We start from the raw sequence: 14,859 nt of genomic DNA, 5'->3' as shown, positions 1-14,859 counted from the left end.
TGTGCAAAAATATATTAATTTTCTTTCCTTCTTTTTAAGATTGAGAAGATAGAGTGGGACACGTGGACCTGTGTCCTGGGGCCCACCTGTGAGGGAATCTGGCCAGCACATAGCGATGTGACTGATGTAAATGCTGCCAGTCTTACCAAAGACTGTTCCCTCTTAGCCACTGGAGATGATTTTGGTTTCGTTAAGCTTTTTTCATATCCTGTCAAGGTAATGTTCATGTTTATCCTGTACTTGCTCAGTCTCATTAATAACCCAAAATCTATCTGTTGTATCTAAGTGGATTTCTAAATATCAAAGGCATAAGCAATCAATAATGTTATCTACAGTATCATTGTTATTTATGCTATGTAAAAACCTTCATTACATTATGTTTACTAATTTGAGTCAGATTCCCGTGGCATAGAATTCCTCCTCGAAAGGCCTTCAGTGGTCATCAAATCCAACATCTCACAAATTGCAAAGTATGAATTTTCTTTACGTCTTGGACCCGTGCCTTTCTAACATGTGCTAGCATACTTCCAGAGATGGCGAACTTACTACCTCATAAAGCAGCCCAATTCATTTTTAAATAGCTCGAATTGTTAAAATGTTTTGCTCTCTATTGAGCTGAAATTTTTTTCTCTTTAGCCAAAGTTCTGCCTTCTGAATTATAGCTGAATAACTCCAATCCTCTCACAGTCTTCATATATAGGAAGATTGTGTTTGACTCCCTGAAGTTTCATTTTCTCCAGACTAAACATCTCCAGTTCCTTCAGCTAGTTCCCATATGGCATGGTTTCCAGCTGCCCCCTCCCTCTAAGCACTCTCTACTTTATCAATTCCATTCTAAACTATCTCATCTAAAACTGAATTCAGTGCTTCAGATGTCATCTGACCAGCTCATGGTATAGTGGGGCTCTTACCTTCTTGTTCTGCTTTTCTGTTTGTGTTAAACTGAACTAAAGCATCAACTCTTTTGGCTGCAACACTACACAATTGAATCATAGATACTGTTCCCAAGATGTTCAGGTTATCCCCCATCTTGTGCTTGTAAAATTGATTTTCTAAAATCTGTGTACAGAACTTATGTTTGTAGCAAATAAGATTCATCTTGTTTATTTCATCTCATTGTTCCAACCTGTCAACATTTTTAAAATATCTTTTCAAAGTTATTTGCTTTCCCTTCCAGCATCACATCATCCTCTGATTTCACAAGTGTCAGTTCTAATTATAGAAAGAAAAAAAAGACAGGCTAAAACAACCAAACACCACCACCAGGAGCCCCTGTTCAACTTGCCATTTTATTTATTAAAGCACACATTTAGTTACAGTTCTTCAATCAGTAACAATAAATCTATCTGACTATGCTCACCCTTCTATCTCTAATCCAACAAGACTTCATTAAAGACTTGGCAAATATCTTGCTAAAAACCAGATTGATTGTGTCTCTGGTACCCCTAATCTCTCCTTCTGATAAACCCATCAATAAAAGATACGGGGTTAGTACAGTGGACCCCTGTTGCTGCCTGGTAACTCTTTCCAAGTGCTTATCGATCTTCTGTGTAATAATTCACCCTAGATATTTTCCAGGCATTGCATCAACTCATGGATCAATATTTGCTAGAGTGTACTTGTTTTCCCTTTTAGATACAGGGACCTTTTTATGCCTGATGCCGCCTTTCCTGGTTTCTAAACTCCTCGGCGATTACTGACCTTATTTCTGTGGTGACATTTGAAGGCACCTGTACTCAAGTATTTGAACTCTATTTTGGCCTTTCTGGTTTGAAGAGCATTCTCTTTAATGGAAAAGTAAATCTGCTTTAATGTATCTTTAAAATATATCTTTAAAATCTACCTTTATATATCTTTAGTATCTTTGTAATGTTTATGTATCTTTATAATATATAGCTTTAAAATATTTTTCAGTTGTCTTAGTTTTTGACTTTAGCATTCCAGAAACTATATTAAAGTTGTCTGTGCAAGACTTTTGTGTTCATCCTTGGTTTTTCATTCTTCCTTCTGTCATTTGTACATTTAAAACCTGAGCATCCCAGTTGCCTCTGCAGCCACTTTGGTTTCTTTAGATGCCTTCCTCTTTCCTTCTTCATTTGTTATTGTCTGTTCAGGTAATAATTTTTGGTAGCCTTTTCTAAGATTCACTTCTGATTGTGTCCACATTCCCTTCATTATATATCTCAAATTTCAAAGCCACCTTGTGGCCTTCTCCCAAAGATCCATCATGTCCCTGTCACTTACCAGCCCTCCCTATTTGCTCAGAATTCAGTTCTATGTAGCAGTTTTCTGTGCTACTTCTACATGTTTGGAAATGAGATTGCTCGCAGGACAAGTCAAAAAACTAGCGATACCCTTGTATCAGTAGACTAAGGTTTTGGCAGATATTCAGATCGCTGAAATCTCCGTAATACTATTGCATCATGCTCCTGCTCTAGATTTATTTTTGGTCTTGGAAATTCATCATCCACGTCCCAGCCTGACCAGGTGTACTGTCTATAGCACCAATTTCAGGCTGTGTTCCTCAGACTCCCAGAGCTCTAGGGAGGTTCCTCATGGACAACCCCAGGAAACAAGGGAGGGGCCAAGTAAAGGGGCTCTGGGGCCCTGTCTCTGCTTCAGCCAGAGTCACTCTGTGTTTTGTATTTTATACATTGGGCTTCTGTGTAAGATTTTTTCCAACATTTTCTTATGAAAATTTTTCAAGCATACAAATAAGACGAAAGAATGATAAAGTGAACTCCTAGAAACCTACCACCTGGATTCTATAATTGAAAGTTAGTTGTAGCCATCAGGATACTTACCCCTAAATGTTTCAACATGCATATATCATTACCTAGAGTTCAACATTTGTTTGTGGTACTTTTTAAGTAAAATTTATATACAGTTGAAAGGCACAAATTGTAGGGTTCCTTTTGGTGAGCTTTGGCAAGCACATACACCTATATAATCCAAACACCTATCAAGATGTAGAATATTATCATCACCTCAGGAAGTTTCCTCATGCTAACTTCCAGGTCAAACTCCACTCCCACTCCACTCTCAGATGAAAAAACTGTTACAATGGTTTTAACCATAGATTAGTTCTACCTGTTCCAGAACTTCATATGGGATGATCAAGTAGGTCCTGTTTTGTGTTTCGCTTCTTTCACTCAGATGTTTCTGAGATTTCTCCAAATTGTTGTGTGTAAGAATAGTCTGTTCCTTTTTAAAGCTGAGTGGAATTCCATTGTATGGATATAATAGAATTTGTTTATCCACATGGTTATCAATGGACACATGATTTTCCAGTGTTTGGTTATAATAAAGCTGCTATGACCATTTTTGGACAAATCTTTGTGGACATAAGTTTTCTTTCTCTTAAGTAAATATGTAGGAGTGAAATTTCGGGTCATAGGAGAAAATCTATGTTTAGCTTTTTATGAAACTGCCAGACCTTTTTCCACAGTGGTTGTATCATTTTACATTCTCACCAAAAATGTAAGAGAGTTCCAGTTACCGACATTCAGTGTTGTCAGACTTGTAAAATTTAGCTGTCCTAGGGAGTAGTATGATCTCATTGTGTTTGTAATTATGTTTTCCTGATCAGTAATGATGCTGAGCACTTTTTTATTTGCTTATTGGCCATTTGTGAAGTGTTTGTACAAATCTTTTGCCCACTATTTTAAATTGGATTATCTTTTTATTCTTGGGTTTCTACTGTGTAAGATTTGATTGAAGAAATGGTGTCAGAATTTAAAAGCATTTGAAAACCACTGGCCAATATAAACTACTTTGATAGTATCATTTCTCTTTCACCGTTTTTTCAATTTGAATTTTCTGGCACGCTCTTCCTCCCAAATACATGGACCCAGGCTGATGAATATTTCCAGCTGTATAGTCACACTTCTCCAATGCTCTGGGTCTGTTGGACAAAGTTCACCATCTGTTCTGGACCGAATGTTTGTGTCCCCCACCAAAATTCATATGTTGAAGCCCTAAATTCCAATGTGACTGTTTATGTAGAGAGGGCATTGATGGAAATAAAGATAAATGAGATCATAAGGGTGGGGCCTTGGTTCGATACATTTAGTGTCCTTATAAGAAGAGACACCAAAGAGCTCACTTCCTGTCCACACACACAAACACACACACACACACTCTGAGGAAAGGCCACATGAATACTTTCTATGTGCTCATGTAAGGTGTTTATAAGCCAGGATGAAAGCCCTCACCAGGAACTAAATTGACTGGCACTTTGGTCATAACCCCAGACTCCAGAACTGTGAGAAATAAATTCCTGTTGTTTAAGCCACTCAGCATGTGGTATTTTGTTAGGGCAGCCCTGCCAGCTGAGACATCATCCCATTGCAGTATTCTAGCATTGAGTTCCATGTCATCAAGTCATGGTGATATTTATGAGGTCTTAGTATCACCACACAGCTCTCTCTGTCAAAATTTCAAATCCGTTCGTTAGACTCTAATATAGTGTCGTCTTCTTGACCGTTTTCCTGTTCTCCTTTCCTGTGAGTTACGAGGCCTCTCTTCCAGGCGTTTTTCTTTCCTTGACAAACGTGTCCTTGTATATTCAGTTTTACAGTTTAAAATCTTCTTGATGAGGTCATTAGTCCCCTGATAATCAATTGTTTCTAGTCTCCATGAGATAGACTCTCCTTTGCCAGAGCTCACCCATTTTCCCAGTACTTTTTAAAAAAATTATTTGTGTGTGTATGTGTGAGGAAGATTGGCCCTGAACTAATATCTGTTGCCAATCTTCCTCTTTTTGCTTGAGGAAGATTGTCTTTGAGCTAACATCTGTGCCCATCTTCCTCTATTTTATGTGGGATGCCACCACAGCATGGCTTGATAAGCAGTACTAGGTCTGCACCAGGGATCTGAACTGGTGAAGCCCGGGCCACTGAAGCAGAGAGTGCAAACAAGCACTACACCACTGGGCCGGCCCCTGTTTTTCCAGTACTTTAAACCGTGTACCAGAAACCCAACTCTGTCCTTTGACTCCATCTATTTAGCTGGCTGATTGCTTCCCAGAGCCTCCCTTCCTTTCCAAAGCTGTACCCTTCCACTATATCAGAGGTTAAAATACCACCATGTCATTTACATTTTTAAAACCCACCCTCAAGTTCTTAAGCTTCCTTCTCAGAACATCAAAGGCTCTAGAGATTGGTTCTTCAAAGAGGAACCTTGTAAGTAAAATTTTACAGAGAGAGATACTGTATGTGAAATGTTGTGAATGTGAGGTACATAACTTTCGTCAGGTTCTCAGGAATTTCTCACTGAAAGCAGTTAACAACCAGCATTCTAGAGATATATTCCAGATTCTCTATTCTTCCATGACTCAATGAAAGGGGAAAGTTGTTGTAGCAAGTCCTGATGGGTGTTGTAGAAATGTGTCATTTGGCATGATGACCCAGAAAGACAGCTCATCTGACCAGCTGTGCCAGGTCTTTAGGAGGCTCCTTCCATAGGCTCCAAGGGAGCCACCAAACATCCCTGCCAGCCTCTTCCTCCTGGGGGAGGAAGGGGATTTCCTGGAACCTTCTGGTAACTTTAAATTCCCTTTATTGTTCAATGGAGCAGTGATCTTGTTTCCTATTCTGAGAATCTTGACTCACCCTCTACTGGAAGAATCTCAGCTTTGTTAAATAGCTCCAGTGAATCAGAATTTTTTCCTCTTTTCTCTTTCTTCTCTGTGTCGCTTTCTTTCCCCCTGCAACCCAATTCTGATCACCTTAGAATACTTTTTTCCCTGAAGCTTTCTTTTTGAATTCTCCTGTCTAGAGACCCTGTGTTCCCTCATATAAGTAGGAATGTAGAGAGGCATTTCTCAGCTCTTTTACTTTCTCCTCCTCTCAAGAAACCAGCTTGCATTTGTAGTAGATAAAGTGGGCAGGTTCCTGCTTCCAGCAGGAAGACACATGGCTGTAGCCACTATGACTGTCTCTTTGTTTCCATGCCTTCTGGATCTCACATGCTCACACAGTGGTTTTCCTTGGAGGTCCTTATTTTGCTCCACCTATTGGCTCTGCAGGACTGCTTGGAAATGCTACCTGCCTGTTTGCTTCCCTAATCTTTCTAGACTCGGTACTCTGCTGAGGAGTGGGCAGTTCAGCTCTTCTGTCAGGTAGGGGTCAGCCGAATACAGAGCAATCTTGACCAAGAGTATTTCAAAGTCACGGACTCTCCTGCACCTGTCTCCTGCCATGTGTCTGTGCTGGTTTCAGGTTCCCCAACAGGCCAGTCCAAAATTCTCTGGAAGCCTCTTGTCAATTATTAAATAAAGATTTTATCTGGGACACCACTGGCCCTCTCACGACCTCAGAAAGTGCATGCGACTTCTCACATTGCTTAAGGTATTCCCTGGGAGTCGCTGAGAGGATGGAAAAACTCTCCCTCTTTAAATGACTTCCACTGGAGCTGTTTTTGCCAGGCTGTGGCTCATGAGCCAAAAATGGAAGCTGGTTTCTGGTGCCAGCTTCGGCTTCCCACCACTTGTCAGGACTGCCCTGGAGTAAGCAGCTAACTCACGTTCCACCCTCATCCTTCGCCACCTGGGGATAAACATGGTGTGCCCTGAGCATACCACTCTCAAGAGCTTTCGGTAATTACTAATAAATTGGGTTCAATTTATTTGGTCATGTTTGTTGAGAAGGTGCTTACTTCATTTTTAAATCAATTATTTGAGTGTTTCTAGCATTAGAAGTTGTTTCCAGTGTCTGTGGCAGAAACTGTCACGTACGTTTTAAATCTTACTTGAGGCCCCAGGATTATAGGAAGTTCCTTGTTCTTCTGTCATAGCCTGGGCTGTGGAACAGAAGCCACTGTGGAGGATGACTGGGTAGAGACCTCTGATCTCAAATGTCAGTCAGCCCACAATCAGGAGTTCACACTAGAGACCTGTGGAGAATGCACATCTGATATTTGAGAGAAACAGAAACAAGCTTTTTATACGTCCTTAGGCTCCCAGAAATAGGTTCTGTAGTCTAAAAGTTTTTTCATTTCCTTCCGAACTATTTATTGAGAACCTATGATGAGCCAGGTAATGCTTTAGGGAAAAAGGAGACCTAGTTCCTGCCCTCATGGAGCTTGCATTCTAGAGAAATGTAGGGCAATTGCCACTTACATGAACTGTTTCATTTGTATCCAGTAGAAGCCACCCTAGAGAATAGCATGTATGAAATAGTCCAGAGACAGAAATAATGAGACTCCAGATGGGGTAATTGCGAATTTCTGGCTTTACAGGGCCAGCACGCAAGATTCAAGAAGTATGTAGGGCACAGTGCACATGTCACCAATGTGAGATGGCTGCACAATGACTCTGTGCTGCTCACGGTTGGCGGCGCTGACACAGCCTTGATGATCTGGACAAGGGAGTTTGTGGGGACCCAGGAGAGTAAGTTGGTGGACAGTGAGGAATCGGACACCGACGTGGAAGAGGATGGAGGTGAGCCCCAATTGCTACTCACTAACTGCACCTTCCTTCACATCCCCTCCTGTGCCACAGCAAACCAACTCCGCTCCCCATCTCTTTCTGTTGTTTGAGGCTATGACAGTGATGTTGCTAGAGAAAAGGCCATTGATTACACCACCAAGATCTATGCTGTGAGCATCAGGGAAATGGAAGGCACCAAACCACACCAGCAGATGAAAGAAGTTTCGATGGAAGAAAGGTATGGTGTTGCCAGGTTTGTTTGCATTTATTACACCTGACGACAAGAGACTCGTTTAAACCAGAGTGCATTTGCTTTGCCCTCAAAGTTGCTACTTGAGCTAGTTTTCTATGTATGTGCACAGAGTCATAATCCGTACACAGGCCTAAGCTGGGGAAAATTGTCCACAGCCCTCATTATGTGGCAAAGGGAGGGTTATGCTTTGCAGAAATTGTTTATGGAATATGACTTGAATAGACATGAGATTTGGTTGGACTAGTCTACCCCTTGCCCTGAGAGCATGTCAGGGTAGCCCAAAAGCTGTCCTGAATGTGATGGCTGACCTAAGAGTGTGCTGACTAGAGAGATAGGTGGAAGGGCAGGCTTCTAAGGTCATGGAGGAATATTTGTGGGTTGTGAAAAATAATCTTCTATTCTAATCGGAGTCTCCGTATTACACTCTATCACTTGGTGTGCCTTTTCTTACTGTCTTCACCTGCCCAAATTTGTTCAAGTGTTTTGGGCGATTCCAGGCCTAATCTATTTGATGTTTTTGACTTGGATCCTTTGTGTAGAAGGAGGGTTTCTAGTATTATTTTAGGCCTTTTTGATGTGCTATTGTTAAGTATTGATAAGAGAAATTGTCAGGCACTTCCACACTTCTAGAAAAAACAACTATAATTACTACAGTTACTTAATGTACCATATTCATACTAGGGAGGATAAATATTGAATAACAGAGAATCTAAAGGGAATTTCATGGATCTCAAAGATGTTTAAGAATTCTCTGTGAGCTCTTCACATTGACATGGGTTCAGTGTTCACAAGTACCCTGGTCCCATGATGTATAATTAATGAGATTCAAGTTGTTTTTTGCAGTCAGCATGGCTTTCTGCCTAATAATAACTACTTAATAAATCTGATCTATCTCCTTTTACTATTAGGTGGGAATTTAAACACAAAGAAATAAAATGTAATTTCCCCCTCCTGCTTCAGTTCAGTGCCAGATATTAATATAAGCATGATAAATGGTAGGTGTACTATGGGCAAGAAGATTGAATCTGATGTGAAAAACCCTAAATCTTTCCTGGCATCTTTGTTAGATGTTACTATGAAGGTTTAGAGTTCTCTTTTGATTACTAAAAAATTATAGAGATTTTTCTGCTATAGTCTATAAATTATAGTTTATTTTGCTTGCGACTTGGTTTTTTAGTGGCCACAAAGAGGAAATAATTTTGCAGGACCTAATTCTAAGAATCAAAAAAAAGAACCATATGCACATAAGTGCATGAAAAGGCCTACCACTTAAATTATCCACTCTGAAAAACATTTGGCCTAAATTAAACATACTTTTGAAAAAGAATTACCCAACCTTTCCAATTTCACATAACATTATGAAATGAATTGACTTGGCCATTATTCCAAGGTTGTGTCTTGCTGATTTCTACAACCCCATGTTTCATCATGCTGAGATTTAGACTGGCCACTAAGATGTAGAAATCTAACCAAATTCCTAATTCCAAATTCTACAGCTGATTTCCAGCCTAAACTGAAGCTCATCTGAACCTCTCTTGGTCTTGGTGTCTCTTTGGACAGGTCTATAAAAATCTCATACCTGCTCAATTTAGGAAGAGTTGGGAGAGGTGAAGGTAGAGAGGACCCTAAGAGGAATTTTCAGTCTAGAAATCCAGAATTTTGAAGCTCCCTCATTTTCTTCTTCACCCCAGATTGGGAACTTGTCATACATTAGCATACATATCATTGACTTTTTTAAAAATATGTCTACAAAAGAAAAAAAATACTTCATAGCATTATGAGATATAGAAGTAGGCATTTCAGTAGTTTACTGGCACTTTAAAAAATAATTCACACCAGGGTGTAGTGAAGAAAAGTTGTAGTGAAGAAAACAATTTTAGCATAAATATAGGGTCCAGAGGAATAATCAAGCCTTTTCCATAGATAGCAACGTCTTTGATAACTTAAAAAGCCTTGACAGCATCAGTTCCCTGAGGGGGCTGTAACTAGAGAGCAGGATGCCGGCTGCACAGCATGCTGGGAGCAAAGCAGGACCACACCAGGAAGGGGCAGAGAAGGAGCAGTTAACGGTGTCTCAGCAGCCTTCATGAGGGCAAGTCTTAATTAGAGTGAGAACAAGTGGTCTCCACTAGTCCTTGTCAATAATTTTAGGGGAGCTTGAACCTCAGAAATAGGACTGTAGGCAGCTTCTGAACTGCAGAAGAGAGAAAAGGGTGCCAGGCAGGGTGGGACATTCGGAAAATTTGTGGGAAAGCAGGATGAGAGAGGAAAGGTGGGGCAGGACTGAGCCCTTGGGGCGGGGGACTCCTAACAATAAGTCAGGCAGACAGCTCACCTGAGTCCTCACTTGGGGTACGAAATGAGCTCCATGGACTCCCAGCGTCCCAGGCAGAGAGAGAGAAAGACAGAGAAATGCTGGGAGCCTCGGCCGTCAGGAGCATGGGGCCAGGCAGCACCCAGGTTCTCCCTGGGAATATTCAGGGCTGTCAACCCAGACACTTGCTCCCTTTGACTACTTCAAGGCCTGCCGATTGGAGAGGCAGGGTCTTTCCTTGACCTTCCCTTCATTGTTCCCTCCTGTGTATACCTGCAGATACCGGCCTCACCTGGGTGCCTTTACTAAACACCTGTGCGGTGACATGCACCAGTAAGGCTAAGGGGAGACAGATACTCGAGGGCCGCAAGAGATCTGAGCTTGGAACACCCACTCAGTGCAAAGACCTATTTTGCCTCTCACCAGTGTTTCAGGAAGTTCTACTTCCGCTTTAAATCTCCTTCCAGCTTAGAAACTACAGCGTGAGTGCGGCATCTGTCCCACTGAGAACAATGCCCTGAAGGCAGCTGCATATTATGCATCAATCAATTTTAAGCGACTGTATTCCTAATTCCTAAAATTTAAGGCAGTCATAGATTGTTTCTAATTAGACAGGTATTTGATTTTAAAATAGCTGTGAGGCTTTGGATTGTGCTTCTTTGTACAATTTCTAACACCTTGTGAGTTCTTACTCTCCAGAAGTCATATGATCTTCAATTCCAATCTTTTGAGAAGTGGGAAAGCTCAGAGAAATTTGTAATTGTTCTCAAAAGAATAGGCGACACCTACCAACCTGTAGTCCTTTGCAGGTGTCAATCGAGTCTCCTGGTTACTCACTTCAACTTTGCTCTAGAGAGCTGGGACGCCTTGGCCTCCTTGACCTCCCACGTTGGTCTAGCCAATACCCAACCATGGGTGAGCCCTTGGGTAATCCTGCTGCTCCACTTCCTTGTGTGGCATATGGCTGAGGAAAGTCTTGAAGTCTTCTCTGACTTCGGGAATCCATGCTTTCAGACCTCATCTAGGCACTCAGAGCTGCCCCACAGCTCTCCCTCGCCCCCAGCTGACTCCACCTCATTATGGTCTAGAGCAGCCTTTCCAGACCTCCCCTGTCTCTCAAGTTCCCAACTCCAACCTGACACACCCCTTGCTCTCAACTTTTGACCTTGTCTCCTACTTTGCCCTGTTTTCTCATAATGTAAGAGCAGTTTTGTCCATCTGCAAACTTAAATTTATTATTTAATAAATATTTAAAATGTCAGGAAGTTCCTTTTGAAAGAAGAAAAACAGGAGGAGGAAGCATAGATTTTTAGAGCAATTTACCATACAAAATGCCTATCATCATCACAGCACAATGGATGGTACCAAAATCCTGTATTCTGACTTAGGTAAAAACGGTTCTTCTCCCAAACTCATCAGAGGACAAAATTCCTAAAGTTTGCTCAGTACCAAATTACTAGTGTTGCCTATAAGATTATGAAGTTTCTTTCAATATATTATCAAGATCACACCTTGTTTATATATCGTTGTTTAATTATTTATAAGGTAAGGCTTTTAGTTTCAAGGGGGTCACCCAACCCAAACTGGCCTAAGCGAAAGGAACCCACTGGCTCACACACCTGAAAATCCAGGGATAGGGTGACTTCAGGTGTCACTTGTTATGGAAACTCAGATCTTGCTGGCAGGACTCTGTTCTCTCTCCATATCTCAGTGCTGCTTCCTCTGAGCTATTGCATTTCTTCAAGTAGAAAAATGACTGTAGTACCTTGAGCTTACAGTCTTTGCTGTTCAAAACCAGCTGGAAAGAACTGCCTCTGATTCACAAGTCCCCACAAATGTCTTATATGTGCTGTTTACTCTGGTGGGTCACATGACCACCCTGGAACCAATCACCATGTCCTGGAAAATGTAAACCTTTGACAATTCTTAAGTAAGAAGTCACATGCCACCCATAGACCAGCAGTGTAATTAGCTCCACCAGAAGTAAAAATCCAGGGCTGTTATCAAAATTAGAGTGATTGCTTTCTGGAAGGACTGAAACAGCAAATGACTACTACACTCCACCCTTTTCTTGTCATATACTGCATCCAACCACACATCCAGGATCTTGGGGAGTTGTGAAGTCTTCTCATCCAGGTCTGGATAAAGTTCCTCAGAGTCCTGTGGCTAACCATAATGTTAACTACCATAACATGCCAAATAGACAGTGGAGGAGACAGGACAGAATGAGGATAGTTGTTTTATTTTTTTCTCTTATTTTATTTATTTATTTTTTTTGAGGAAGATTGGCCCTAAGCTAACATCTTTGCCCATCTTCCTCTACTTTATATGTGGGGTGCCTGCCACAGTGTGGCTTGATAAACAGTGCTAGGTCCACACCCAGGATCCGAACCAGTGAACCCCAGGCCACCAAAGCAGAGCATGCAGACTTAACCTCTATGCCACCGGGCCGACCCCAGGATAGTTGTTTTAAAGACACAATATGCAGTGGTCACTGGTCCATGCCCATTCCATCCTCAGCTGGACAGGACAGTCAAGGGTTCCTGACCTTGCCATGTGCATGTTTTGTACCACTGGACAGTGATATGAATGTTTGAAGACGCCAACAGTCAAAGGATGAAAAGGTTTTGTTTGCTGTTATGACAAAATATACACATATGGGAGTGAAATATAAAGTAGGAGATGACACAATATTCTCTTAGAGAACCAGCCTCGCAAGTATTCCAAATTCCTCCTGGGATGTAGACGATGCCTCTGTGGAGTAAGGATTCTGCCAGGCACAGGAAATTCTTTTGTCATTCTCATGGGAGAATTTATATCCTCCCACCCTCCCGTGACCTCCTCCCAGACTCTTAGAGATACTCTGGCGCTGTACTTGGCCACTCCCCAGATGACTGTGACCAGTGCACATAGCTGTAAGATTGGGGTTAGGCGGGGAGGTCAACCTTTAGAGACAGCTCCCAGAAGGCCCAAGTTTCAGGTCAGCCTAAATCCCATTTTTATCGTTTTTTTCCTGTGGCCTAAGATTTGGCATTTCATAGCATCAACTTAGGAGGAAAAACATTTTTTATATCTCCTACAGATAACTGCTTGAATTCTCCAGAAGGGGAAGGTGTATCAATTAAATTAGTATTTTATTTTTGAAAATCAATTAAGTCATTTTCTACTCTCTAACCTCATTTTTTGATGATAAACTGAGCACCAGTTAATTGATTACTATTGGTATATATTCCTTTTTTAAAGCATAGTTTATTTATCTCGACAAGATAATAGTATAACCTTTTTTAGGTTCAACTGATTGTAATGAACTGTTTTGTTATTCTTATCATTGTTTCATGTTTAAATTGTCACAATTTGGTCTTTAGAGACCTTTCTTTGGATTAGTGTATGCAGCTTTTTATAATACCACCATGCACTTCTGAAATTGTCCTTGTTTTTTGACAAGAGGTCTCATACACATCATCGGTTTTCTGTCCCAAGCATGGAATCTGGTCTTTATGAGTACACAATAATTTTCTCCCCATAACTTCTAGAGGTTACTTAAATTATTGTAGATCTAAAATAGGAAAAAATTACTCTATTTTTTAAGATCATGAGGTTATGTTGATATTTTAAATTTAACTCTTTTTTTTTTTTGCCTCATTTTAATAGGAGCTTTTTTGGGGAGTGGGAAGGGGCTGTCTTTGAGACACCACGTTATATATTGTGTTTCTAAAGACTATATTGGATGATGTTGTCTAAAACTTCAAAAGTTTTCCTCTTTCTTTTCTGATTTGATTCTTGGCTCAAGCTCCCTAAAGTTGGCTTCACAGAATACAAAAATATAGGCTACCTAGTATCTTAGATAGAATTTCACAAAATTGGTAGACAGTGAAAATTATAACCGAAGTCTTTCAAGTTTGGCCAAAACTCTGTGTAAGTTGTGGCCCCAGCAAGGGAGAGACTACTCTGAAAAGGAAGTAATTTGGAGAGAGCTTAATAAAGGGACTGTTAACAAAGGTACAGGCAGGATTAAGAGAAACAACAGGGATGGGGCAGCACCTTGGGGACAGCAGCCGCTGGAAGCCATTACCCGCCCTGGGCCTGAAGGCCAGGGGAGGAAAGTGTTGCCAGATGTGGAGAGCACAGCTGTGGGAGCGGGCCCTCTTACAGGAGCTGAGACCTGAGAGAGAGGGTTGAAAGTAACCAATCTGAGTCTCAGCAAGGAGGTATGGGGGAATAAATGCCCCAGTTGCATTCTCCTCTTACCCTCCTAACTTCCACTAGTGCCTCTCTAGCTGAGTCCAGTCAGAAGCTGAAGGGCAGGAGAGCCCGTAGATGCAGTCCACGAAGGCCAGCCTTGGAGGGCACAGCACAGGCAGAGAAGAGTGGAGAGTAGATGTGGAGGGGTGCATGGAAAATATCCAGCTCATTCTCCTTTAATTTTTTTTTTTCTATTGGAAACTGCCACTATCACAGAAAAGCAGCTCAGGCCATTTTAATGTTGAACAGTAATTACTAGCATTTATAAATGCCTTTGGATATACATAGGTATTTATTACCTAGTGTTATAACTGTATATATACAATCAATTAAAGATGCCAGTAAATACAACCAAATCGATATCAAGAATCATTTGAGACATACAAAACTCTCCCCAACTAAAGTGGGGCAGTTTGATGAGCCAGAGCTTTGGGGATGCCACAAGAATCAACTTCTAAAAGACATTAGTACACTGAGAATTACACCTTTTTTAAATTGATATTTTATATTCACATTACATTTTTGTATTCTTGAATATCTTTAAAAATAATATATAACATCTTTGGCCTATCTTCAGATGTTTTTATTTTCGCATTAAGAAAAAACCCAGAAATTAGAAAC

General features: G+C 41.0%; 1 protein-coding gene across 5 annotated transcripts in view; it reads left to right on the top strand.

Annotated features, from left to right (window-relative positions):
* Positions 1 to 14,859, top strand: part of EML6 (EMAP like 6) — a 279,682-nt gene that overhangs the window by 200,479 nt on the left and 64,344 nt on the right. For all 5 annotated transcript variants that reach the window (XR_011426055.1, XR_011426056.1, XM_023619097.2 and 2 more), the window contains exons 25-27: positions 40 to 216; positions 7,240 to 7,441; positions 7,541 to 7,667. Coding sequence is in view for 3 of the 5 variants with exons in the window: in XM_023619097.2 (XP_023474865.1) it covers positions 40 to 216; positions 7,240 to 7,441; positions 7,541 to 7,667 (506 nt within the window). In the remaining 2 variants the exon portion in view is untranslated. The remainder of the gene's footprint in view (positions 1 to 39; positions 217 to 7,239; positions 7,442 to 7,540; positions 7,668 to 14,859) is intronic.

This window comes from Equus caballus, chromosome 15 (assembly GCF_041296265.1).
Source record: "Equus caballus isolate H_3958 breed thoroughbred chromosome 15, TB-T2T, whole genome shotgun sequence".
NCBI lineage: Eukaryota > Metazoa > Chordata > Mammalia > Perissodactyla > Equidae > Equus > Equus caballus.
This window is presented reverse-complemented; position numbering and strand designations above follow the sequence as displayed.